The sequence below is a fragment of the Callithrix jacchus genome, chromosome 6 (assembly GCF_049354715.1).
Source record: "Callithrix jacchus isolate 240 chromosome 6, calJac240_pri, whole genome shotgun sequence".
Taxonomy (NCBI): Eukaryota; Metazoa; Chordata; class Mammalia; order Primates; family Cebidae; genus Callithrix; species Callithrix jacchus.
In genome coordinates this window covers 26663905-26691665 of record NC_133507.1, presented here as the reverse complement: position 1 = coordinate 26691665, position 27761 = coordinate 26663905, and the positions used below count along the sequence as shown (strand labels likewise).

At 49.6% G+C, this 27761-nt stretch overlaps 1 protein-coding gene and 1 long non-coding RNA gene across 5 annotated transcripts in view; one reads left to right on the top strand and one right to left on the bottom strand.

Moving 5' to 3' along the window:
• LOC118154500 (uncharacterized) overlaps positions 1 to 24189 on the bottom strand; it is a 42019-nt gene extending 17830 nt beyond the window's left edge. Inside the window, exons 1-2 of the long non-coding RNA XR_008482060.2 lie at positions 23978 to 24189; positions 14808 to 14929 (exon numbers count right to left, since the gene is read on the bottom strand). This is a non-coding gene — a long non-coding RNA (uncharacterized LOC118154500). The remainder of the gene's footprint in view (positions 1 to 14807; positions 14930 to 23977) is intronic.
• The window catches only part of CEMIP (cell migration inducing hyaluronidase 1), a 178189-nt gene extending 151329 nt beyond the window's left edge, over positions 1 to 26860 (top strand). For all 4 annotated transcript variants that reach the window (XM_035303983.3, XM_054257295.2, XM_078326909.1 and 1 more), the window contains 13 exons: positions 738 to 823; positions 1763 to 1894; positions 5404 to 5439; positions 5521 to 5676; positions 8338 to 8518; positions 9702 to 9917; positions 12860 to 13071; positions 14006 to 14191; positions 18631 to 18835; positions 19003 to 19089; positions 19733 to 19890; positions 22246 to 22346; positions 24077 to 26860. In XM_035303983.3, the coding sequence (XP_035159874.1) occupies positions 738 to 823; positions 1763 to 1894; positions 5404 to 5439; positions 5521 to 5676; positions 8338 to 8518; positions 9702 to 9917; positions 12860 to 13071; positions 14006 to 14191; positions 18631 to 18835; positions 19003 to 19089; positions 19733 to 19890; positions 22246 to 22346; positions 24077 to 24204 (1884 nt within the window). In that variant the 3' untranslated portion in view covers positions 24205 to 26860. The remainder of the gene's footprint in view (positions 1 to 737; positions 824 to 1762; positions 1895 to 5403; positions 5440 to 5520; positions 5677 to 8337; positions 8519 to 9701; positions 9918 to 12859; positions 13072 to 14005; positions 14192 to 18630; positions 18836 to 19002; positions 19090 to 19732; positions 19891 to 22245; positions 22347 to 24076) is intronic.
• Positions 26861 to 27761: the final 901 nt, after the last annotated feature.

The following is a 27761-nucleotide window of genomic DNA, read 5'->3' as shown; positions in this document are numbered from 1 at the left end:
GAGTGGAGAGCTGCGAGTCAACCCCACATCACCTGACTCACATCGCCACTGCCGAATGATAAGCCAGCTGGAGAATGAATGGCCACAGTGCCCTCCAGTTATCTAAAGAAGAGAAATCCGGGTCTGAGCATTCACAAGAGGCCAAGAGAATCCGGAAAGGAGTGAAGACTGCATGGTGGCCTCCCTGGGCAGCACCATGCGATTTCTCCCTACCCCACAGCTGACAAAGGGGACGTGTTTGGAGTCAAACAAGAAAGCCAGATTCTCTCTTCAAGTCAGGCAGGAGCTAAAATGAGACCGCAGGAAGGTCACTGACCCCTGCCTAAGGTAAACACAGGACTTAGGTTCAGCGTTTCCTTTAAATCACAGCAGATAAATTTCCTAAGCATTAACACCTGTTGTTGACCTGAGGCCTGGGCTAATAACTGTCCAAAGCAGTGTGGGTTCCACACATGAACTGTACCATGTGGCCCTGGACAAGACACATGCCTCTCTAGACTTCAGTTTCCATATCTGCTCCTCAAAGAGGTCAAATATTCCAGATTTGGTCTGAGCCATGCAGAATAAGGCGGTGTCTTCACCTCCCTCACTGTAGATCTTCTACTTCTGTTGATGCAGCCTGAGAACAGAGCTGTTTTTCCTGGAGCATTCAGAGGTATGCAGTGAGGCTGGGTGTGAGAAGACGCCTGCAGCCCGCAGTAGAAGCTAATGTGTCCCTGAATGTCTCTTCCCTGCAGGCTGGCATGATCATAGATAACGGAGTCAAAACCACCGAGGCCTCTGCCAAAGACAAGCGGCCCTTCCTCTCGATCATCTCTGCCAGGTAATCAGCCATTGGGAAGATACAGTCCATGGTGACCTTGCAGTCCAACTCCTGCCTCCCCCTCCTTCAGCCACTCATTCATTCATGGCATCTGTTGAGGTCTTGGTTTGTGCTGGGCATTGAGCTAGTTGCTGGGGGTACAATGGTGAAAACTTGAGCCAGGGTAAAGTCAATTAGGATTCCAGCTCCAATAGCCAAAGGAAGATAGAAATTCCCAGAGGTCTTTAGATCCTGAAGCAAAGTGAATACCTGGTAAGTCAGCAGAAATGAGCACCGCCACAAGAGGTGCCAGGATGAAAGGGTGAAGAGAATAGAAGGGAAGAATTTCATCAATTTAATGGGAAAGAATATGCAGGTCATTCCTATAAATAAACCTGCTGTTCAGGCAAAGGCCAGGGGCAACTTTTAAAAGGTACTTTTGAAACCTCAAGGTAATTAGCAAAAACAATCCCCTTTAAAGAGACAAGTTGCTTGGTCTCCATCAAAAGTGGGTAACACTGGTAACACGATAGTGTACTGTGTTTTGTAACTAAGAAGTCCCCAGAAGAGGCACCAGTTCAAGGTGACCTGCCAGTTAGTGGAAGAGCAGTGTATCCCCAGACTCTCCTGCTGGGCCACAAGCACTGCGTTGCATGTGCTGCTGGGACTGGCTAGCTGAACTTTCCTCTGTGCTCTGCCCCCACTCGGGGGCAGGCTCTTTGGTGGTACTGACGAAAAACAAAGGTGCCCTGTTTATAGCCCGCATGGGCTGGGCCATGGAGGAGAGACCTGTTGCTTCTCTAATGAGCTCAGAAGGTTCATTCAATGAGAATGGGTTTCTGTGTACTCAGTGCCTTCCTGGGCACTGTGAGTAGAGAGAGGCTCACAGAGCCAAGAAGGGAGTCAGCAGAGGCATGCCCCCCACACTGCCACCTGTGCCCTCCCCATGGTGTGCTGCAGATACAGTCCTCACCAGGAAGCCGACCCGCTGAAGCCCCGGGAGCCAGCCATCATCAGGCACTTCATTGCCTACAAGAACCAGGACCACGGGGCCTGGCTGCGTGGCGGGGACGTGTGGCTGGACAGCTGCCGGTGAGTCAGAGCGGCGTGTGGCTTTGGCACAAAGTGGGCATGACGTGTCTTCCCCCAGCGCCCCACAGAGAGAGGAGAGCAAAGCAGAGAGGGGAAGCCAGACATACTGACGTTTGGCCTTCTGGTCCCTCAGCCAGGCAGGGGCATAGAATGGCAGCAGGCAGTGACCAAAAAGAAAAAAAATGAAAAAACAAAACCTGAAAGCAGCATATTGGCTTCAGCCCACAGTACCAGGTGCTGTTGTGATTTGCTTCCAAATAGTCACTGGGCTTGGCTCGCTCAAGGTCACACGGTCATCAGCTAAGGGAGGGAAGAAGAAAGAAGCCAGAATATTCTAGGCACTTACTGCGGGGAAGACTTGGTTGCATTCATTTCTTACCATGTTTCTCAAAGATAGAAATTATGATCTCCATTTGAGAAACGATAGCTGAAGTTCAGTTTAGTGAATTTCTCAAGGTCATGCAGTTAGCTAGTGTCTGAACTGGAGCTTGGGGCTACAGTTCACTGGACTGCAAGACCCAGATGAGAAAGGCAGGGAAAGGCTCAGAAAGGCTGAGCTCTCAGTCCCTGCGTGAGTGACTGGCACACACTGGACAAGGACCGGAAGGTGCAGGCAGCGGAGCTGGGGTTTGTTTTCAGGGAATATTGTGAAATGTCTCCTTGTCTGCCTTTTGTGTTAAAAAATGGGAAATCAGAAACCCTGTTAGGAAATAAACATATTTCTCTATTTTATTGTGACCAATTAAACGAGTAATAAAGGTGAAAGGGAGCAAGAGAAATTGAAAAGTATGTGAGGAGAAAAGCAGAGACACAGCATTGACAGAGTGCAAGAGAGAGGAGGAGGGAGAGAAAGGCTGCTTAGAAACACACAGACCTGAGGAGAACCTGACTTAGCAATGGAGCCCCAGGAAGACACGTGGAAGACAGAGACGGGGAGTTTCAAAGACCTTCGGATCACCCAGCCAGGCTGGGGCATAGAATGGCAGTAGGCAGTGGTCAAAAATAAACAATAGGAAAAAAAAGTTCAGAAAAACAAAACCAAAAACAGAGACAGAGAGACTGAGGGCCTTCAATTTTTTTTTTTTTTTTTTTGGTGAGACAGATTGTTGCTCTGTCACCCAGGCTGGAGTGCAGTGGTGTGATCTCAGCACACTGCAAGCTCCGCTTCCTGGGTTCAAGCAATTCTCCTGCCTCAGCCTCCCAAGTAGCTGGGATTACAGGCATGCACCACGACACCCAGCTATTTTTTGTATTTTTAGTAGACATGGGGTTTCACCACATTGGCTGGGCTGGTCTCGAACTCCTGACCTTGTGATCTGCCTGCCTCGGCCTCCCAAAGGGTTGACATTACAGGCGTACGCCACTGCACCTGGCCGAGGGGGTCTTCATTTTGCACAGGAGAAGAGAAGTCATTCATTTTAAGAAGAAGGAAAGGGAAAGGAGAGCTGATTCTGGGTTTCTGAAGGGCATTTAGGGGAAGGGGGCAGGCTGGTTCTGATTGGCTCTAGAGGGCAGAAGTGATAGGCATGGGGCGGGTTTCAGCTCTGGAGAAGGAAGAACCTTCCTACCACATGAGGCACCAGTCAATGGGTAAGCTGCCAGGCTGCTCATCCCTAGAGCAGACCCTACAGCATCCTTGGGAGGGGCACTACCAAAAGGTGGGTGGAAGCCCTGGACTGAAGAGAAACTAGATGGTGTCAGTGCTAAAATTCTTTGCAATATCATAAATTTGGTAAATTTCTTGGTTCTGGTTGTTGGGCGTCTCAGAGTTTGGGTTCCTAAAGAGATGGTAAATGTTGGATTTAGGGCAGCAAGAAAAACTCTGAAGACCCCTCCTGCCAAAGTGGGTGTATCTTTTAATCCTCTACTAGATTCATTCCACGGTGGCCCAGGATCTGACTGGCACCAAGGCTGTGGTCCTACACGTAGACAAGGTTGGCACAGTCAGGGACTGACAGAGGATTGGGATCCCTTCAAAGACTGGTGCATTTGGCCATTGTAGTCATGTCAGGAAGGTCACTGTATAAACACTGGCTGCAGGCAGGGATGGGAGGGGCACTCCTGGAGGCAGGAAGGCCAGTGAAGATACTACTGCCACGGTCCAGATGAGAGAGGACTGCAGGTCATGAGAGCTTGGTTGAAACTGAGCCTTTGGAATGGGGAACGGGCTTGGATAGAAGAAAATTGTGTTGTTTCAGACATGCTAAGTTTGAGATGCTCATGAGACATTTACCGGGAAGGTCCCAAATTGGGGAAGTGCAGGCCGGAAAAGTACCTGATTTTGGAGTCATCAGTGGGTCGGTGGGCATGGGAACTATAAGTCTCTGTGACATTCCTAGGGACATAGTGGAGAATGAGGGGATGAAGAGCTGGGCATTGGGGGGCAGAAGCAATGAGGAAAAGCCATGGAGGGGTCTGGGAGACAAGACTCAGGAAGTTTTGGAAAATAAATGGAGAAGATGATGCCCTAATGATAGGCCTGGAATGATGGATTTGAACTAAATGGGCTTTGGAAAAAGAAAAAGTTCCCTGTGTCCTGAAAGAGGGTGGGCAGAGTATGAAAAAGCACATTGGGCGCTAGAGAGCGTCCTGGCCCCCAGGACCAGCCTGGTGCAGCTGGGATGGATTCACCAGGCCCTGGAGCTTGGGTCTATGAAGGTTAAAAAGCCATGGAAATTTTAGGGAGCAGAGGGGTTGGTGAGAATGGTACTTTGAGATGAGCCTGGCAGGGTGGACAGTACAGATGGGAGAAGCAGAGGCGTGGAGACCAGTTAAATCTACCCCTGAACACAGGAAGTGAAGGTGGCCGCTGTATTTGGCTCTGAAGTCTGTGGTAGCATGGACTGAAGGCTCAGCTCAGGATTCTGTGTAATCCTTTGTCCCTCACAATCACATGCCCCCCTGGAGCTTGCTCATCTGACCCCTAAAAAGGACAGAGGTGAAAGGGAGCTGATGAGATGGCCCCAGTGCAATTGCAAAATGACTTCTGCCCTTCTCAGGGCCAGCATCTGCCTGACTTCCTGGGGACTTGAAAAGTAGCTATTGGTGCTTCTCTCTATGGCTGAACCAGCAGTGAAGATGGTAAAAGAAGAAAAATAGAAGTCCATTCTCATACTCCACCTTTCTGTGGTGCTGGGCCTGAGAGCGGAAGGCCCTCAAAGTTCTCCTGATCCAACCTCAAACTAAGGCCTGGAGTCACAGAGGATGGGAGCTGGAGAGGGAGACACATGGAGCCCAGTCTGCCTATTGTGAATACCATTGAACGTGGGGAGCTACTGGGGTCCCCATTTTCTCTCTAGAGTCAAAGTCGGAGTGGGAGGGGACCCAGCACACCCCCTTCCTGTGAACAGGAGAGCCACAACTTCCTGAGCAACCCCTCTGCTAACGTAGAGTCTCCTTCCTCTGCACCGTGTTCAGTATGACTCCAAGGACAGGAAGAGTCCTCTCCACAACTCCACTGAAGGTGAAGCCACGGCATGCTCTGACTATCAATCTGCTCTCATCCACAGGTTTGCTGACAATGGCATCGGCCTGACCCTGGCCAGGTAAGGGCGACTGTCACTGTGCTCGGCCCTCTGTGGGACCTTGTCTCTGGACATCTCACCTCACACATTTTCTCTCTCTAGCGGTGGAACCTTCCCGTATGATGAAGGCTCCAAGCAGGAGATAAAGAACAGCTTGTTTGTTGGCGAGAGTGGCAACGTGGGGACAGAAATGATGGACAACAGGATCTGGGGCCCCGGCGGCGTGGACCATAGCGGAAGGACCCTCCCTATAGGCCAGTAGGTTTGCAACCCTGGTAGCTCCTTGTTCTGCATGGCTTAGCCTAAGTGGCTATGATGGAAGGGAAAAAGTTAATGGGTGGTTTCTACCTGCTGACTATGAATTCTTCTGTCCTGTACCAGCCAGAGGAATCACTGAGGTGACTGAGACTAACAATTAAGGGATGAAATCAGAAATGGGGAGACAGAAGTCAAAAAACAGTGTTGAATATGAGCATCAGGGCAATGTGGCCATCAAAATGCGTAATGCGTTCCTGGCCTTTGTTGATGGGAATTTGGTGTCTGGGATCAGGGACTGTTGAGTCCTTTTCTGTGACAGCAGACTCACTTGGAGTGTTTCATCCACTCCTGAAGATGGCCCAGTGATAGAGTCAGGACGAAGCACAGTTAATGGAGAATAACCAGGAGGGTGACAAAAGCCAAAGCCATGTCACATGCAGATTGGGGTCTTCAGCCAGGAGACGGACCACCACTTCAGGGCCATCACATGAGGGATGTTGTTACATGTCCTCAGAGCTGCTGTGCACATTGCGACTCATTCTACATGGCCCTATGGCTTAGGGTTGGCTTAGTGCAAGAAGGATGGATCTTTTTAACAGTCAGACATCCTCAACAACAGAAAAGCGGGACTGTCCTAAGGAGTCCTGGGCTCTACAGCTGGGGGAGTGTAAATGAAGGTCAGACGTGAAGCAGGCGGGTGGAGAGTGAGTGGGTGACTTGGAGGGTTGATGAGCAAACAGGGAAAATGGACTCAGTCAATTTCTTGGAAGGCCACAGGCTGGGTCAGTGGTGGGGAAATTTTCCTCCTTCTGCTCGTGTTTCTGCTCAGATGTGAATTCAAGCCAGAGAGCAGGGCTCTGAGCCTGTGAGTAGGCCCCTGTGCTCCTGGTGATAAGATCAGCCCTTCTTATCTTCCTGAGCTTCCTACTCTTCCTCTAGGAAGATATAATTTCTATTAGTCAGGACACTAAATACACATAGACCTAAAACTCCCAACACAACTGGACGTGGAAAAGACGTTGCAAAGGCAAAATCACAATCTCCTTCAGCACGAGCTGGTGAGAAGCCCTTCTTTCTGTGTAACCTGAGTGATGGAGCAGTCCCTTTCAGCATTGTATGCATGACCCTGAGTCTGCATGTTCAGCATTTCTTTGCCAAGGGTTGCCAGCCTCCCAGGGTCAGAATGCTCTGATGACTTCCTGAGGTGACCCTGTTTATGGAAGCCTGTCAGACAGAGGCAGCTTCCTCAAATCGCATCTGCAGGTAGGAACCTAAGACCGCACAGTCCTAATCCTGACTGATCCATCTTGTATAGAGCTGGGTCAGGGCCTGAAGTGCAAAACCTAAATATAGAGCTAGTAAAAATGGACTACCCCTAAAATACGTGAAATGAAGAAATGCATGGAGCCATCCCATGAGAATCAGGACTCAAGGCCATGATGTGAATCAGTTATAAACATAAAAACGTAGAAATGCAAAGAGTCTTTGGTGCCCATGAAGGCATGTTACCATGACTGCTGTGCCTAGGACTTCCTCCAGGAACCATATTGGAATGGAAGGGAGCGCAGGGTTGAAGATCAAGGACAGGTGGAGTATGGCCTCTCCCTGTGGGCAGATACTTTTTCTGCTTCTTTTTCCATTATTCTACCTTATTTATATTTGCTGTGGAAGAGAACGGGCCCGACCCAGATGTAGAGACACCAGCACAAGCATACATGTTGGATTTAGAGGAGCAAGCCTAGAGTGGGGCCTGGCCCAAGAAGGGCCACCAGGAAGCCCAGCCGGCCCCACAGACCCTCGCTGCCCATGCCCTGCTCAGGAGTCTGAGGCAATGGGAGAGTGTGTCTGAGCGACCTACTCCGTGCTAGGCCAAGGCAAAATCTTCAAGTTACCAGCTCTTGTCCAGTCTCTCCTGCCTCCATCTCCAAGCCTGTTGCCCCTTCCCACCTTCTTCTGGGTCTCAGGGCCTTCTTGGGGTTCCCTGTCAGTCCACTGTCTTGCTTTCCAGTGGGACCTCCCCTTTGCCCAGGGGTGCCAAAAATGTTGCCTCACAATTACTTTTAACATGTTAATCACCTTCCATTCTGTGTTCTTTCCCCCCATTTCCCAAAGCCAGCACACTGCCAGTGTGAAAGGCTTACTCACAGAGGAGAAACTGCTGTGGGTCTTAATCTGATTTAATTGTTATAGCAACTAAAACTAAGGCGATAATGACTAACAGCTCTACCTTCCCAAGAAACATAATATTGGCAGTGGTATTTACAGTCTTTACCCAATGACTATATAATTGAAAAATTGGGGGAAATGTTGAAACACAGGACCATTCTCCAAACTCCAAACCAGCAACTAGATGGATACTCATCTACCGATCCATCCACTCATCCACCGATCCATCCACTCATCCACCGATCCATCCACTCATCCATCCATCCATTCATCAGGCAGTCATCCATTGACACTTACTGTGTTTATACTTGCTTTAAATGAATGAATGAATGAATGAATGAATGAATGAATGAATGAACAAATCAGTCATGATCTGGGTCAGGGGCAGTTGCCAGAGGTGGGCATCAGGAATGGCTTTACTCAGGAAGTCTCTGCTCTGTTGTTTCACCTCCAAACAACATGGCATTTAGACTGACATCTTACTTAACTCCATAGGAATTTTCCGATCAGAGGAATTCAGTTCTATGACGGCCCCATCAACATTCAAAACTGCACTTTCCGAAAGTTCGTGGCCCTGGAGGGCCGGCACACCAGCGCCCTGGCCTTCCGCCTGAATAATGCCTGGCAGAGCTGCCCCCATAACAACGTGACCGGCATTGCCTTTGAGGACGTTCCGGTGAGTGAGGCGCCAGGGCAGACTCCCGGCAAACCCAGACTTTGGATGGTGATTCACAAGTCTCCTGGGGCCCAGAGTTTGAGCTATTGCCACCACCACAAGGGGTTGAAAAGCCTCCTCCAACTAGGCTGGGCCATGTCCCAGTTTGCTCTGCATCCAAACTGGAAAAGTACAAGCGTAGGTTGCCCCACAGGTCAGGTCTGGGTAAATGCCTGCTTGCTCACTCCCTGCTGAAAACCCAGGCAGGCCTCAGGAGGAAGCCGACGTGCGGATTGAGGTTCCTAGGTTGTTCCTCCAAGGGTCTTGACTTTGACAAACTGAGTCTTGTGATCAGGCCACCTGTGTTGGCACGAAGAATCTAACAAGCCCCACAGTTTCCAAGGGAAATCTTAACTGATGGTGTTCTGTTTAATCTCTCCCCAAGAGCAGACTATAAACAGAGGCTTCCTTGCCCTAGACACAGAGGGCAGAAGAGCTGAGGGTTAGGAGATCAAGATCAAGGGCTGCCCCGTGAGACCAGGCGGGGCCAGGCCTCCTGTATACTTCCCTCGTGTTACAGATTCCTAGACTTTTCCCTCCTCCTCCTCCCTGCTCTTGCCTTTTGCCCGTTTCCCCAGTTCCTGGCAGGCTCAGGGAGAAGATGTGAAACTGAAATTACTTAATGTCTTTACTTAGGGAACTGAGGGCCCAAAAGAGGTCTGGCATGGAAGTCTGCGAGGGCTCATGCGACAAAACTGTCTTCCTGAAACATGCCCCACACACATTTTCTCTCGTACACGGATGCCCCCCGTGTGTGTGTGTGTGTGTGTGCCCTTTCTCATACACACATCACCACCACCTCTCTCACACACACACACAGTCCTCAGTCCCCTCCTCCATCCTAGCCGTCGGTGAAACCCGCATTTCAGAGCAGTCTCCACACTCACCCACAGCAGCCAACCCTCCAGTGAGCAGAGGCCAGGAGCATGTGCTAGGTCTGGGAGTTGAGGCACGGTGAACCTTTGACTGTTACTCCGGCTGCATCGGAGGGGTCAGCCATGCGGTTTCTCTCTGTGCCCAAGAGCATCTTTGCTTTGGCCGGCTTGTAATGTCAGTGGAAATCGGAAACCTCGCCCTGGCCCGATGACGGCTGCAGTTTCCTTTCACCTTCCAGCCCTGCCTAACTTTCCTGGGCTCTGTTTAGATTACTTCCAGAGTGTTCTTCGGAGAGCCTGGGCCCTGGTTCAACCAGCTGGACATGGATGGGGATAAGACATCTGTGTTCCATGACGTCGATGGCTCCGTGTCCGAGTACCCAGGCTCCTACCTCACGAAAGATGACAACTGGCTGGTCCGGCACCCAGAGTGCATCAACGTCCCCGACTGGAGAGGAGCCATCTGCAGCGGTCGCTATGCACAGGTGGGGACACCTTTCTGGGGCCCGGTCACTCACTCATTCACTCATGCAGCAAGCGTTCAGTGAGTGTCTACTGTATGCCTGGCTCTGTTTCAGGCCAGAGAGATACAGAATCTCTTTTTTCTTTCTTTTTATCTTTTCCTCTCACCCAGTAGGATTTTTATAAAGTTCAAGTCAAAACACTCAGTAAGCAAAATGCTTAAGAAAAGAACCATTTGGGTCCAATGCTTAGATTCAAGTCAGGCTCCAACACTTACCACTGGACCTTGGGCAAATTACTCAGACGCGTGGAACCTGTTTCCTCACCCATAAAACTGGGATAATAGTTGAACTTTCCAAGTGAGATTTTGGGGATGGCTTCAGAAAATACATGTAAAGTGTTTCACCAGCCCTATCCAATAGAAATGTAATGCAAGTCACACATGTATCCTTAAATGTTCTGGTAGCCATCTTAAAAAGTCAAAAAGACAGGGCGTGGTGGCTCATGCCTATAATCCAAGCACTTTGGAGGCCAAGGCAGGCAGATCACCTGAGGTCAGGAGTTCAAGACCAGCCTGACCAACACAGTGAAGACCCGTCTTTGGGGGAAAAAAAGGAAAAAGAAACAATTTAATTGTAATAATACTTTATTCAGAATACTGTCATCTTAACATGAACCGGGGTCGAAAATCATTAAACACTTGTTGTTTTCTAAGTCTTCAAAACCTACTGTATGTTTTATACTCTCAAGCCACTCAATTTTCAACAAAGGGAAGTGCAGTCCTGCTGAAACAATAGCGTTGTGTTCAATGTGAATGTTTTCTTTTTAATTTCGTTTTGCATTTTTACTGCTAGATCATAGTCTATTCTCCTGGAGCATGTGTGGTATTTTGATATATGTATATCATGTGTAGTGATCAAATCAGAGTAATGGGATAGGAAAAATATTTACATTGCTTTTGTTTCAAAGTTTAAATGTATTAAAGTTTAAAATTCAAGATCCTGAATCACACTGGTCACATGTCCAGTGCTCAGTGGCCACATGAGGGACAGGGCAGGTCTAGACAGTGCCTAGAATGGGGCAGAACTGAAAATATTAGTTAGCTATTGTTATATTATTGTTACTTCTAGTGTTTTGATGAATGACTAATGAATAAATGAGTAAATGGAGAGAGGCCTGAGAAAATGAATTGTCAGGTTCCTAGTGAGCTAGGTCGTCTCAGGGAGTGAAGGAAACGTATGAATGAAGACGCTGTCTTCACAGCTATCCTACAAGGCAGGCACCATTGTCACCACTGTGGGTGCTGGAAAAGAGCTAAATGGTGGTTTAGGGTGGAGGAGTAATAGGAGAGGGAGATGGTGTCAGGCTGAAGGAAAGGGGCCATAGGGAGGTGAAGGGGGCACAGGGTGCAGCTAGGGGAGTAGGTGCCAGAGGTGGTGGCCGGGCTAGCATTTAGCAGGAAGGAGGACTAGAGGAAGACGGGGCAGAGGGCAGGAAGTTGAGGGTGTTCCTCTCTACAGGAGAAGGTGATGTCATGTGCTGAGAATTAGGGGACTGGGTTTGAGAAAAGTAACCTCCAGAGATTGAAACAGATTTGGAAGAGCTGCTGCAGAGAGTGGAAAATGTTGACAAGAGGCTTGTGGAAGGAGCGCCTGGCAGTGTTGAAAGCGCAGTGGAGACTGGAGATGGTGCATCTGCAGAGGCAGCTCTCTCCTAGGCTGTGGGATTTTCTATGCCCTGGGAGAGGTGGAGCTGTGTCATGAGCCAGGGTGAGGCTTCTGCGGCAGGTGTGGGCAGGGGAAGAGCCAAGTCACTAATGGGAGTGAGTGGTGGATGTGATGGTCTGAGGAAGATAGGAGTCAGAAGAGAACTGATGGAGGGGAGTCATGCCCTGAATAATTGAAGGATGACCAAACTCTCAAGCCTGGCATCCACACTTTCAGCATTACGCAGCCTCAGCTCAAGGTCTGGGTATCTCATATGGAGCCATGATTTTCCTTCCCACACTTTCTTTCTGATATGTTGCTTATCTTCTGTGAAAAAACCAAAACATTGTTAGAGCCTGCCAGGTTATCACAACTGGCAACTGGTTAATAGTGTTTTTCCTTCACTTTACATCTTACAGAATCTTCAGTGGACCCCTTACCTCTGATACTCAGGACAGTTTCCTCAGATGGCATGGTTGAAGCTTCTCTTTCCATCTTATATGCAATAAAACTAGAGGGGAAGATAACCACTTTCTTCCGAAAGCACAACATCATGGCACATTGGTGTGATTGTCGCTCTTGGCTGTTAAGGGGATATTGTTTTATAAATTTGGGAAGTGCCATAAAACAGGATGCAGTGTTTTAAACCAATGCTGGGCTAAAGCATCCAGGCTCTAAGGTCCCTGGAACTCAATGGCTGACAGTCTGGCTTTCGGTTTTCCCTCTGAAACGAGGCACCATTTATTCATCCAGTGTGTTGTGGCACCACAAGGACTGGCCTCAGGGGCCAGAGACTGAGGGGGAGTAGGAGGGAGAAGCAGGCCAACACACCCAGGCACTCCCTGAGAAGCAGGCACAGCAACTGCCAGTTACAGGCGAGCTACATTTTAGGGCAGAATTATAAAAGTTCTCCCTGCCTCTCTTTCCCTTCCTCCCCCGTCCACATCTCTGTTCTTTGTCCAGAATTTGCCATCTGACTATGATGCAGACTCTCTCAAATTTCCACTGGAAACTCAACAGAGCACTTTTATGAAGATGCACAGAAAGCATTACCTAGACTACACAGTAAGGCTGGCGCTGCGTTCACCAGCAGGAAAAGATGTCTCCTTATTTGGCCTTTCATTCAAGCCTTCTAAAAAGGGTTCTGTAAAGAGAAAGCACCTTTGAAAGTGCAGTCCGTAGTCAGATGTTAACCAGACACTCTTGGAATAACCCTTCGTAATAGCCTCATTGTATATTTCCTTTTTGGGTTTTAAAAGATGTACATTCAAGCCTACAAGACCAGTAACCTGCGAATGAAGATCATCAAGAATGACTTCCCCAGCCACCCTCTCTACCTGGAGGGGGCGCTCACTAGGAGCACCCATTACCAGCAGTACCAGCCAGTCGTCACCCTGCAGAAGGGCTACACCATCCACTGGGACCAGACGGCCCCTGCCGAACTTGCCATCTGGCTCATCAACTTCAACAAGTGAGTGGGTGTCCTGCCAGGAGCAGGGAGATCTGGGGGCAGCTGCTCTGGGTGGTTTCAAGGCTGATAACGATGCCTTTTTTTTTTTTTTTTTTTTTCAAAGTCCTGGACTTGCCTCTCACAGAACCACAGGCTAGCCTGAGTGATCTCTGCAGGAGCACCTAGAGGGGTTGATATCACCCAGGAGTTAGGAATTAGAGGACACAGGCCATGCCCCTGCGACAGCATGGGTGACCTTGGGCAGGGCATGTCACCTCTTCAGCCCGAGTTCCTTGATCTTTGAGTTGCGGATAGTGTTACCTTGTAGAAGTGCAATGAGGATCTGATGGGCATGCAGGACCTGGCATTAGCAAGTGCTTGATAGATGGCAAAAATATCTGGGTATTGCTATTACCATTCTACAGAGAGGGAAATGAGGCTCTGCCAGGCAAAGTGATGAGACCAAGGGCATCTGGATAGGGCTTCATATATTTAGATTCAATATTTTCTATGCATTTTATTTACTTGTCACAGTATTCCTGTGAGACAGACAGACATTTATCAGTTGTGGGAAATGAGATGGAAGAGATGAAATGGGCCCTGCAGTCAAGCTGGACCCAGAAGGGGCTGAGCCTAGGTCCTTTGGACCCTCTGCTCTTTCACTACAAAAAGAATGTCTTTTTCCCAAACTTCCACAGGGAGCACCCGGGGGGTTGGCCCTGGAGACACATGAGTAAAGCATTCAGACTCTGCTCATGGCAGCCACTGTCTCTCACTCTCTCCTTGAGCACTGCAACTTGGTTATCACAACAGCAAATTTTCTTTCAGAATTTCCCATATGAAAATGGAGGTGTCATTTGGTGGAGATTTTTTGGTCTCCTTCTCCAAGGCATACCCCAAAGGCCCTGTGGCCAGGACACCCTTGCTTGTAACCTGACTCTGCTTCCCATCCTAGGGGCGACTGGATTCGAGTGGGGCTCTGCTACCCGCGAGGCACCACCTTCTCCATCGTCTCAGACGTTCACAATCGCCTGCTGAAGCAAACGTCCAAGACGGGCATCTTCGTGAGGACCTTGCAGATGGACAAAGTGGAGCAGAGCTATCCTGGCAGGAGCCACTACTACTGGGATGAGGACTCAGGGTGAGTGGCTGGCCATGTGGCTGCAGGAAAGCGGCTGGACCTCATCTTGTCCACCTGGCCTTTCCAGCAATCCTAAGAACAACCAGGTAGTTAATGCCAGTTAATGTAAGACACTTTTCTCGGCATAAGCCACCACACCTGGCCAACATTTTTAAAGCTGTTAAGCTTTAAAAGTAAAACACTCTATTAAATATACATGTGAATTGTGGGGGAATTTACGTATTTCAGGAAAAAAAGCGAAGGTAGTAAATCTTAGAATCCAGAAAAGATGGTGCATTATCTCAAATCCTCACAGCCCACTTGGAGCAGAGGTTTAAGAGATTAGCAGCTTGGTATGGCAGCTCACGCCTGTAATTTCAGCACTTCAGGAGGCCGAGGCGGGCGGATCTTGAGGTCAGGAGATCAAGACTATCCTGGCCAACATGGTGAAACCCCATCTTTACTAAAAGTACAAAAATTAGCTGGGCATGGTGGTGGGTACTTGTAGTCCCAACTACAAGCTGGGACTTGTGGTGGGTGGATCATAAGGTCAGGAGTTCGAAACCAGCCTGGCCAACATAGTGAAACTCCGTCTCTACTAAAAATACAAAAGCTAGCTGAGCATGGTGGCACGTACCTGTAATCCCAGCTACTCAGGTGGCTGAGGCAGGAGGATCACTTGAACCTGAGAGGCGGAGGTCGCAGTGAGCTAAGATAGCGCCACTGCACTCCAGCCTGGATGACACAGCGAGACTCCATCTAAAAAAAAAAAGAAGAAGAGATGGGCAAAGAAGTCACAGGAAAAATAGGAGAGACTTCCTGAGAACGCAGCATAAAGTTGACCCAGCTGGATCCTAGATATCAGCCTAGATCTGTCTTCAAAACCCTCACCCTTTTGCTAACCTGCACTGGATTTATTCAATAGAGATATAATGGAAACAGAATATCTGTTCCTGGGAGTTCTTTGGTCCCCCTCTTAAAAAGAAATTTAGTCTAATATCTTAAGAATGCTGCTGGGCGTGGTGGCTCACGCCTGTAATCCAAGCACTTTGGAGGCCAAGGCGGGCGGATCACCTGAGGTCGAGAGTTCAAGACCAGCCTGACCAACATGGTGAAATGCCGTCTTTTTAAATAAAAAAAAAAAGCCAACCCAGCTTCACAGCAATGAAGCTATTGATAGTAAACTGTGAGGAGTAAGGGTCAAAGATCATTTCATGGCCAGTTTTCTATTCTAATCTGGAAGTCCATGATAAGGAAATTGATAACAGGTGACCTATCTTATTTATGGCTCCATCAATTTAATTAAGGGCAAATTAAAATTTGAAAATCAAAAGTATAAGTAAAATGTTGGGATGGAAGGGCACTAAAAATTCCCAAAAAAGCTCTAAGCTGGTTGGGAGCAGACACGCTGGCAGGTGAGGAAGCAGCGATCCATTTCACTGATGATAAAGCCGCTAGAGAACAGAGCTTCCCAATATCATCCCCAGTTTTATTTCTCCAGCCCCAGGTAGCACTGAGCAATTACAGGCTCCCCACATAGGGACCAGCCCGCAAACCTCAGAGCATGGAAGGCAGACCAGAGTACCCCTGCTCTACGGGCTGAGCCAAATACCCAAAACTAACCAATTATATGCTACACTCACTTCCCTGGGAAGAAGCGGATGAGGGGAGGGACCAGGGGCCAGGAGTATTTAGGAAAATCCTCCCAAATGAAAGCCAGAAGAGGAGCATGAGATACGCTGCACATACCACTAGGAAATATTATGATTAAAATAACAGATGCTGATAAGGTAAAGTCCCTGTGATACCATCCGCGCATATTTTCTTCTTTTCAGCTCATGTGCTGAAATGTTCAAAAGATTGAATTTTTCAAATGGAAACTTCCACGAAATACGTTGAACCTCTTTGACCAAAGTCTTAAAAATCTAAGGCTTGTCCACTTGTCACCTTAAGCACATTTTGCTGCATAAGGCAACCTTTTGGTGGGTAGCTTAGCCTGGCCCTATGCCTACTGACCATTAGGTTGTGTTTCAATTCAGCCATGCTCTTAGGGACTAGGAGTTCGGTTATAGGGAGTCTGTTTCCTACGGAGAAGGGCTGCAAACTCTTGGGCTTTCAAACATCTTTCTGCCTTATGCATTTGTTATTTCTTACATTCAGAGCACCTGCCCTTAGCAGCCACCTTCTAATAATCTATGGACTAGGATACTTAACAACCAGCTTGCTATAATTAGGGGGAAAATTAAAATAAGTCGGCTAAAAAGGGGGGTTTCAAAGTGTGAAATATATAAGCTCTGAATCATCTCTCAATTTTTCCAAGTTAAAAAATACTGTTGGCTGGGTGTGGCGGCTCATGTCTGTAATCCCAGCACTTTGGGAGGATGAGGCGGGCAGATCACAAGGTCAAGAGATCGAGTCCATCCTGGCCAATACGGTGAAACCCTGTCTCTACTAAAAAATATAAAAACTAGCTGGGCGTGGTGGCAGGTACCTATAGTCCCAGCTACTTGGGAGACTGAGGCAGGAGAATTCCTTGAACCTGGGAGGCAGAGGTTTCAGTGAGCCGAGATCACGCCACTGCACTCCAGCCTGGTGCCTGGCGACAGAGGGAGACTGTCTCAAAAAAAAAAAAAAAAAAAGGTAATTGATTACAGCTGTGTTCTGGATAGCTAAGTTTGCTTAACACCATCTCAGTGAATTATTATAATGATTCTTACTAAATTATAAACAAGTATGTTATTTAAGGTGCACGGCCATCAGGAGTGCTGCTCTGCCACATTCCCTGGTCATAGCCAGGGTCTGAGCACTGGGCTGGCAGATGCCCAGCCCCTGCCCCTTTCATGCCTCCCAGGGCCTTGCAGTTCAGCCAGCTGGCATGCATCCAAGTTGCAGGTCAGGATTAGGGAAGGCAACTGCTATCTAGCATGGGCTGGATGGTCGTTTAGGTTCCTCCCGGTTTAGATTATCTGATATATAATGGCAACAAGGAAACCTGAATACTGTTAAATTTTGTGTGGAAGCCTCAGGACCAATCCCATTTCTGTGCCTTGGTCCCAGGAGTGGTTTGGATCATGTTGGGAGCCTCTAGGGAGATGTGACCATGGGTGGCAGTGAACTACCTTCCTCCTAAGCTGCTCAAAACTACCTGCCTCCCCAGCATCCCCCACAGGCAGGGCATGGAATGCAGATGGGGCTGCTCTGCTCTCAGCCCTGAGCAGGCAGCCTCTGTAACTCAGTAAGTCAGTTTCTACTTTATTCTGAGATCACTTGATGTGGATGGCTTGAAACATAAAGCCACTCAAGGAAGCTCAGAATAAGTGGAGGTGCTACAGAGAGAAAACCAAGGGGCCCTGAAGACATAAAAACCCACCTGGGCCTCAAGGGCTCAGGCAGTGGAAACAGCAAAGCCAGCAGGGAGGAGGCGGCCTGCCCACCCCCACGTCCCTCCATCTCCCCATCTCCCCACCGTCACACACATGCTTGGCCTCTTGTTTTAGCTACTTGCTGCGAACTGCCTTCCTCTCTCGATTCCTCAGCAGGCACAACAAGCTTGTCAGCCCCAACTCCATGTGGTCTTTTAGTTCAAGCACCAATCAGTACTGGCCAAGACCTGCTGGGTCCCATGAGAGCGAGGCTCTTGGTTACTGGGTAGCCAATCATGGCCCCGCTTCGAACCCAGTGTGTGCCCCTGGTCTGAGCAGCTGTGTGGACAGGTTTGGGGTGATGGCATTGTGGGGCAAACCCAGCTGCCTAGTCTGACCGAGCTCAGTGCAGGCTTGCTTGCCAGAGCAGGATGGGTGCTAGACACCCCATATCATTTCTTCCCACGTTTCAGATGCGGGATTCAGCCTGAAAGGGCTTTTCTGCCCTAAAAGAGCAATAATGAATCCCAAGCGGGTGCTGTGTTTTCCTTACAATCTGACTTCCTGTAACACTGGGTCAGCTTCCTTTACAATAATAATGACTGTTTAATAAATTATAAAATGATGTTTGGGATAAATGGAGAAAAGCAGAGTAAGGAAGACGGAACACTTCCTCAGCAGGCACAATGTGGGCATGGAAAAGCCTAGCTCTGTTACGTCCCAGCTGTGTGGTCCTGGGCAAGTCACTTTGCTTCTCTGAGCCACCATTTCCCCATCTGAGAATTCAGGATGACAATAGTACCTACTGGACAGGATCGTTTGAGGATTACATTTGTCGATTTACCATGTGTGCACGGCATGGCACATAAAATGTGCTCAGAATAGAACTGCCATTCTCATTGGCTTTTTCTTCAATGCATTTGTTCCTTATTTCTCCAGCTACATACAACCCTGTGGTAGGTGGACATGGTTCCATTCTGTAACGCCTCTGGGTCTACCTGCTATGACCAGCTTATGGTAAATGTCTCAGTGGGAGGGAGGAGAAGGGAGCAGTTCTGAGTGCCCAGGCAAACGTCCAGCAATGCTCCCTGTGTGCAGGCTGCTGTTCCTGAAGCTGAAAGCTCAGAACGAGAGAGAGAGGTTTGCTTTCTGCTCCATGAAAGGCTGTGAGAGGATCAAGATTAAAGCTCTGATCCCAAAGAACGCAGGCATCAGTGACTGCACAGCCACAGCCTACCCCAGGTTCGCAGAGAGAGCTGTCGTGGACGTGCCAATGCCCAAGAAGCTCTTTGGTTCTCAGCTGGTGAGTGACTGACAGCAAGCCTGGACCCCTCTGCCACCCAATCTGGCCCAGATCCAATTAGGTCCACCACTCAGCTCCACAAACCATCTCCTGTGGCTGGGGATGCGGGAAGAGGAGGGGAATGACCACCCAAACCTGAAAATTGCATTGGGGTTGATGTTTTCCAGAAAACAAAGGACCACTTCTTGGAGGTGAAGATGGAGAGTTTCAAGCAGCACTTCTTCCACCTTTGGAATGACTTCGCTTACATCGAGGTAAGCGCCTCTGGCCCCTGCAGGATTCGGGTTTGCTCATTGAGAGGTGACACTGTGTCCAGGGCTGCTGTATCAAATTACCACAAACTGGGTGGCTTGCATTAAACAAGAGAAAGTTATTCTCATAGTTCAGGAGGCCAGAAGTCCAAGAGCAAGGTGCTGGTAGGGGTGGTTTCCTCAGGGGGCTCAGGGGAGAATCTGTTCCCTGCCTCTTCTCACTCCTGGTGGCTGCCAGCATTCCTGGGCATTCCTCGGCTTGCAGACACATTAATCTCTGTCTTTATGTGGCCTCTTCTCTTGAGTGTCTGACTCTCACCTGTCCCCTTCCTTTCTTTTGCAAGGGCACCTACCTGGACTAAAAATCCAAATGGTTTCATCAAATAATATTTAACTTGATTCCATCTGCAACGATTCTATTTCCAGACAAGTTCACTTTCACAGGTTCCGGGTGGACATATCTTTTGCAGGGCCATTATTTCACCCACCACTGAGGGCTACAGGGAGTGAAGTGATAATGGAGTTTATGCTTCGAACAGCAGCACAGGCGGCTTCTGCCTTCAGGGTCTGCTTGGGAACCCCCCGGGCAGGAGAACCTTGGGGCTTCAGCACCCCGCCTCACACCTGGGTGGTTCTGGCTCTGCAGGTGGATGGGAAGAAGTACCCCAGCTCGGAGGATGGCATCCAGGTGGTGGTGATTGATGGGCACCAAGGGCGTGTGGTGAGCCACATGAGCTTCAGGAACGCCATTCTGCAGGGCATACCATGGCAGCTTTTCAACTACATGGCGGCTGTCCCTGACAAGTGAGTCTGTGCCTCTGTTTCTGGAATTGGCAGACCCCTGGGCAAGGGCCCTCTCCCTCTCACAAAGGCCCTCATCACAGATCAGTCTGGAAAAGCTCAGGCAGTCTCTACAACCTACCCACAAATCATGGGTGCTGGACGAGAGCTTCCTCGCCTATGGACTCTGGGGCTGGAGCCAGGCTGCTGTGAATGTAGGTCAGGCGGAGGCTGACGGGGCAGCCCCGCTGCACATGGGAAGGCTGCCCTGTTCCTCTGCACTACACTCCCGGCGTGATCTCATCCCCTCCCACACCTTCAACACGATCCAAGTGCTGGTGGCTACTATCTCCAGCCTGGATCTCTTTCCTGCGCGCCAGACACTGACCCAACTGCTACTTGGAGAACGCCACCTGGACGTCTTATAAGGAACTGCATTCTCAGCCTTTTAAAATGTTCAACCTCCCTAAACCAGCCACTCATCCTATTCCTTCAGTTTTGATCAAATCATCACCACCCACCCTGATAGTTAGTTAGACGAGAATCTGGGCATTCCGTTTGGCTCCTCTCTTTCCTCCACAAGCTATCATCACACCCTGTCAATTCCACCTGCATTATAGCTCGCCTGCTGGTTCCCTCCACAGCATCCTCTCTCCTGCTGCTCCGCCCAGGCCTTTGCTGCTCATCACCGGCACCGTTGGCACAGTCTCCTAACTGGCCCCCCCTTCCAGTTCCCCCAACTCCCACCCATCCTCCATATTGCCTGCTGGTTTGAACTCTTAAATGTAGGGAAAACCTGTATCCCCTCTCCTTAGCAACAACCTTTGGTAATTCCTCAGCACCTTTAACAAAGGACCATTAGCTTTTGTTCTGAAATGAAACAACGTAGAAAGCTCCTCCTGAGAACAGATCCTGAATCTAGAGTGGAGACTGTGTTTGCGATGAGCCCTCTCTGCCTAAGGGGCCGCTCCCCACCACGCTTTGGGCCTCCCTCTCCAGCCTTCCTCCAGGGCCTGAGGCAGCCCCAGCTCCCTTCCCATCTATCCTTATTACACACAAGCCCTTTGCATCTTAAGATCTTTCCTGCTGCTCCCAGGGGAACACAAATGGGGGTAACAACGGGTTCCAGATTCCTGCACAGTTTTTCCATGTCCGGACTGTGGTCTATGGTTACAGAGTTCCTTTGAGATACGAAGTGGATGCCCACTGAGCTTCTGCCCCGTTGCTAGTCCCAGGGGAGGTGCCCACGTCCTCCTGTCTGGCCTGGCGTGCTGAGTCTGCCACTGTGACAGCTGTTTTCCCAGCACTTTGGACTGAATACATCCCCTGACAGGGAGTAGACACTCCTTAATTCCAAGTCAAACTTTTGCAATTTGGGACCTTCAGGCTGGGCACGCACGTTGCTCCAAACCTCTGCCTCTTTCAAGCATATTTCCCTTTGGTAGGTCCTCTGAGATACTTGATAACTATTTGCTTCAATATCCCCGTTTGCAAAATCGAGGCAGTAACCTTGTCTTGCCTGACCAGAGAGGGGTGACATGAACATGAGAGGTCAATCTGAGCTCTTGGTACAACCCAAGTATCATGGTAAGGACATGTTCTCCCCAGAAAGACTTCAAACCTGGCCATGCTCTTCCTGCAGCTCAAAGGAGGCTGGCTCTGGACTACACTCAGCCTGTGTCCATCAAAAGAAGACAGCAAAAGAAAGATGGGCTCCAAGAGAAATCCTCTAGCATGGGGCTTCTCGAGCTTTAACATATACACAATCACCTGGAGATCCTGCAAAAAGGCAGATTCTGATTCAGAAAGTCTGCAGTGGAGGAATTCTGTGGTTCTAATGAAATCCCAGGTGATGCCAAATGCAGCTGGTTTCTAGAACCTTCAGGCGCTCCTGGATGGCTTTATATGACAGATACTTCCCTCCTCCTCCCCTCACCTCTTCTCTTTCTCATCCCTTTCTCCTTCCTTTCTCCATCACCACTTCGATCTGGTCCTACCTAACCAGGGTTGACAGCATTCAAGGGAAGAAATGCATATTGAAGTCCTGCGTGCCGAGCCCCGGCACGCTGTACTCCACTTATACCCTCTCCTTTGTCTGGAGAGAGACATGTAAAGGCCACAAGCAGACTCCAGGCTTGGAGAAGGCCATGGGCACCAACTGTGGCCAGATGCGTGGGAGGGAGCTCAGGATGTCTGTCATCACACGGAAAGAGCCGGTCAGCTCGGCACACAGGAGAGGCTGCCCTTTCCTGAATTTCTGGCCAGACATCTGGGCACTGCCAAGTCCAGTCCCACCATGCACAACCCAGCATCCCTCCCCATGCCCACTTGCTCCAATTTGCAGTCTCTCTCCGGTCTAATCGGTTTCTTCTCATACAGTTCCATAGTGCTCATGGTATCAAAGGGAAGATACATCTCCAGAGGCCCGTGGACCAGAGTGCTGGAAAAGCTTGGGGCAGACAGGGGTCTCAAGTTGAAAGGTAAGGGTTTGAACTGGGGATTAAATTGACCCCAAAACCAGAGAAGGCAAATGGCTGGCATGGACGTTGCTTTCCTCTTTTGCTGAGTTGAGAATATGCTTTGTACTAATTGGGTACAACCTCAGAATCCCCTATACAACCAGTGGTCTACTGGAATGGACGGGAAGATGCCACCTGTTTCCCACCCTGAACTGCAGCAAATGTATTATAACTTGCTGGCAGACACTGAAAGAAAATTGCTAGAGTTGTTCACTCATTTGCTTGGAAGGTGGCCCTTTATCCAACAAAAGTATTGTAAGAAAAGTGGCTTAGTCTAGCCCTCCTACACAGTTCCTGCTATTCAGACTGGCCAGGGGTCCTGCATCTTTCTCAGCATCCCACCTGATGCCCAGCATATGGACGGTCCTTGGCAGCTTGCAAAACTCTTATGTGTTCCTCTGATAGGTAGCTGAAAAGAAAATTAGAACCCAGAGGATCTACGTGGCTTGTCCAAGGCCAGGCAGCTCTCCGGTGGTGAAGCCTAGTACAGGCTTGCTGGCTGGGCTGGAAGAAGCCATCCAGGAGGGACACAGAAGCATGGCACCCATTATCATCAAACAAACTAGGTTCAGGGAGAGTCCTCAGGGAGGCTGTGTGGGAGGCAGAGCAGCTCCACGGGCAGTATGACCATGACCATGACCATGCTATGTAGGTTAGCCCTGCGCTTTGCAGAGCGTAAGTATCTCACTCACTCGTTAATAACTTGTGCAGCAGGTACTACTATTTCCACCTAAGATGAAAACACCGAGAATTTCACAGCCAGGCCACTTGTTTAAGGTTAGGATTTGGATCCTAATCTTCTTAACCCAAAGCTGGGCTGTTTAGTTAGATGCCATCCTCACTACGGAAAATACCAAAATCAGAAGCCCATCTATGGGGTGAGGAGAAAAACCAGAAGCAATGCACACCCCTCAACCCGCTAAAGGAAAACATACGAAAAGAGAAGGAGCCTTTCCAGCCAAGTCCTGGAATCATTTCGGAGCCTCTGTCTTTCACATTAAGACCCTGGCTGCCAAAAGCTGATGCATGTAAAGGGACCTGAGTTGAATGGCACTTTCCCGGCGGTGATAAATGCACGTTCCCTGCCAGGATGAACTGAGTGTGGATGTGGATCCCCATGTCCCTTGGATGGACAAGTTCTGAACTGCAAGGTGGAGGTGCTGTGTGGGGTTCAGGGGCTTCGAGTTCTCATTCGGGCTGCACCTTGGCTCCACACTCTTGGTCAAATTCCTTCTCTCAGAACTCTTTCAAAGCCACAGAGTGATAGAGAGTGGAAGGAGATCTTGTAGATAAATGCCATCATTTGATGGATGGGAACACTGGGCTTTAGAGAAGGGCAGGGACTTGCTGGTGATCCTAGAGGGGCAGCTCGAAGGTAGGCAGGTTCCTAGGAAGTCTCCTCCCTCACATTTTGCCCCATTTCCTGCTATGCATGGCTCCCCTGTCTATAGCAAGGCCATCGCCCTGTCTAGTCATGAGGCTCGGGTGAGCCCCTGCATGCCCCATACAAACACATGTCAGGTACCAGCAGTAGCTGAACACAGAGCTCTTCCCAGGGGGTCACAGTGCAGTGTGGCTGGGGGGTACCTTACCTGGTGCAGGCAGGGGCTGGTGATGGGAGCCCTGGAACAGGGCGGGGCAGCCGTCCTCTCATAGGGCGTTTGCTCAGGAAGCTCATCATTGCTTTTCAGAGCAAATGGCATTTGTTGGCTTCAAAGGCAGCTTCCGGCCCATCTGGGTGACTCTGGACACTGAGGATCACAAGGCCAAAATCTTCCAAGTTGTGCCCATTCCTGTGGTGAAGAAGAAGAAGCTGTGAGGACAGCTGCCGCCCGGTGCCACCTCATGGTGGACTATGATGCTGACTCTTGGCAGCAGACCACTGGGGGATGGCTGAGTTCCCCAGCCCCTACCAGCAGCTGCCTGGGAAGACCATGTATTAGCCCTGATGGGCCAAGGGAAGGATATTAGAGACCCTGGTGCTGCCACCTGCCCCCACTCAAGTGTCTACCTGCAGCCCCTGTGGCGGTGCTGGAAACCTTCACTTCTCTGCAGCCTCTTGGGTGCTTCTCTCCTATCTGTGACTCTTCAGTGGGGTGTGGGGACCATATCAGGAGACCTAGGTTTTGCGGACAGCAAAGATACACCTTGCCAGGATCCCCTACCCAGCTAGGAGGTAGCCTGGAGGGCGGGTCATTTGCAGATCCCCATGGTCTGCAGCAGACAAGTGAGGGTGGTGAATGTAGAGAAAGCCTTGGCCTTGAGGAAATCTTTACTCCTGTAGGCAAGTGCCAGCCTCACAGGATTAGGAGCTGAGGCGGAACTGGCTACCCTCGGGGAAGAGGCAAGCCCCGCCTCTGGCCGTGTCCACCTTTCAGGAGACTGGGTGGCAGGCTGGGATTTGGACTAGATGACTCCCAAAGGCCCTTGTAGCTGTGAGAGTCCTGAAATCTGCAGCATTTCACATGGTACCTGAAACCCAACAGTAGAGGAAAACATTCTTTTCCTCTGCTAGCCACGATGCTGGGTGCCCCAGGGCACACAGGATGGAGAGGTGAGAATGAATGCCTAGATCGAGGGGCCTGCAGTCAGGTCCATGTGCACTGCAACGCCAGACAGAGAAATCACACAGAGGTAAAACAGAGACCAGTGCCATCTCAGAGGGGAGGGTCAGGAAGGCTTCTCACTTACAGCAATGAAGGCTGGGGGCATTTTGGTGGGGGGAGAGGTAGCCTCTGGGGTGGGTCGGGGAGGGATTGGGCCCTCCCTGCTTCCGCTGGTGACTGCAGCGTTGCCCTTTGCCCACTCCTCGTCGGCCCACTCATGATAAAGTGTGGTCAGAGGGAGCAATGGGCTTCACAGCTTATGCCCAGAGCACTGAGGAATGCGTTCCCCGGCAGCCCTGCCTCTGACTCCGAGAGAGTACAGTGAAGTTCAAGGAAGTGAGCTCCTGCCTTGGGGCCTCATCTGCTCTTCATCCCGGGGACTGAGCAGTGGGGGCTCCAGGAGACCCTAGATGTGCTTACACTCCCTCAGCCTGGGATTTCAGAGCTGGAAATACTGAAAATACCTAGCCCAAAGCCTTCATTTTAGCAGATGGGGAAAATGAGCCCCCGAGATGGGAAAGAACAACACGGCCAGGGGAGGGCCCGGGGAGCCCCACCCCAGCCCTTGCTGCCACACCACACTGCCTCAACAGTCAGCCCCAGAGTGCCCAGGGGCTCCTGAAGCAGCTTCTGGAAATGGGGACAAGTCCCCTCGAAGGAAAGAAAACAATTAGAGTAGAATGACAATGAGCCACTGTCTTCCTCCTGCTCCCCGAACACACAAACCCCTTGGTGTTGGTGGTCCCTGTGGCCTTCACTTTGCCCACTACCTGTCAGCCCAGCCGGGGTACACAGCGGCTGCCAGCTCTCCTGTCTCTGCAGCTCTACAGGTGCGGCCCAGCAGATGGGGTAGGGCCAGCCATGTTTCTGGCGAGCCAATTTGGCTGATCTTGGGTGTCTGAACAGCTGTTGGGTCCACCCAGTCCATCTGGGTGCTAAATGCCCTTCTCGCTCCCTAGCCCACCTTAGAGCCCAAAGAGCTCCTGGAAGAGGGAGAACTCTCTGTGGTTTATACTCTTGCACAAGGCGATGGGGTCTCCCTGGGTCTTGTGATGATGAACTATGTTTATCCCCTTTCCTGCCCCAACCACAAACTCTTTCCTTCAAAGAGGGCCTGCCTGGCTCCCTCCACCCAGCTGCACACATCAGACTCGGTCCAAGAGTCCATTGCCCAGGTGGGAGCCGACTACCAGGGAGGTCTTTCCCACCAAACATCTTTCAGCTGCTGGGAAGTGACCATTGTACTCTGCTTTTAAAGATATGGCCACTTCAAAGGCCAGAATCACAGGAAAGACCTCTTCCAGGGAGATTAGCGGTGCCAGAGAGGAGAGTTCCGATGACCTCATGTCCTTCTTGTCCACGGTTTTGTTGAGTTTTCACTCTTTTAAAGCAAGGGTCTCACACTGTGAACCACTTAGGATGTGATCACTTTCAGGTGGCCAGGAATGTTGAATGTCTTTGGCTCAGTTCATTTTAAAAAAGATTCTATTTGAAAGTTCTCAGAGTTGTACATATGTTTCACAGTACGGGATCTGTACATAAAACTTTTCCTAAACCATTCACCAAGAGCCAATATCGCGGCATTTTCTTGGTAGCAATTTTCTTACTGCTTAGAAAACTATTCTCCTTGTTATTTGTAAGATGTAAGTGAGTTAGGTCTTTAAGGAAAGCAATGCTCCTCTGAAATGCTTGTCTTTTACCTGTTGCCGAAATAGCTGGTCCTTTTTCGGAAGTTAGATGTATAGAGTGTTTGTATGTAAACATTTCTTGTAGGCATCACTATGAACAAAGATATATTTTCTATTTATTTATTAAATGTGCACTTCAAGAAGTCACTGTCAGAGAAATAAAGACCTGTCTTAATTGTCACGTTTGGAATGTCTTTTGCATTGCTTGGAAGGGGTTCACCTAGAGCCGAGGACATTGACTCTGGTTTGGAAAATGTTGCCATATTATAGTAAACACGCAAAGGATGTCATCATCTTGCCTTTCATTATCTATTAAAGCGGGCTTCATTTTATCTAAGGATAATGTTATCTAAGGATAACCTAAGAGAACCAGTTGCTTAGGGATAATAAGAATGATGAAATCACCCCGTGTCTGCCTTACTTCCACGGTCTTATTCCCAAGGGCTAGTCATATGTCAAGATCCTACTTTGCCCCACCTCAAGGGGGTGCCCATAGGTGTAGGTAGGGATGGTTCAAATCAAGAGATGTCATTCATATGGCTGGCCCTGTCCAGAACACAATACGTCCTCCACATTTCTAAGCCATCAGGAGGCTGTCACTTCCACTCCCCTCCCCGATGAGGAAGCCAGGCAGAAGCCGGACTCTTCTTTTCCTCCCAGGCACTGTGTAGCCAGAGGCCAAACACATGTTTGACAACAGCACGGGGACTGAGGTCCAAAGCAAACTGGCAGACAAGAGAGGCAGAAACAGGTAGAGGGCACCTCGGGCAGCGCTGGAAGGAGCTCAGGGGTCTAGGGAAGAGACGGTGAGGGGCAGCAGTTAGAGCAGGTCCAGAACTGCCACTCTAAGAGGGCAGCCACTAGCTTCATGGAGCTAGATACATTTAAATTAAATGCAATTAAAAATTCAGTTCCCCAATCACATTGGCCACATTTCAAGTACTCAATGGCAACGTGTGTCTAGTGCTACCATATTGGATAGAGCTGATAGAAAACATTTCTGTTATCACAGAGTTCTCTTCATGATTTCCAAAGAGCTTCTTGGACTTACACATTGGGCTTAAAAACAAAGCAACCATGTC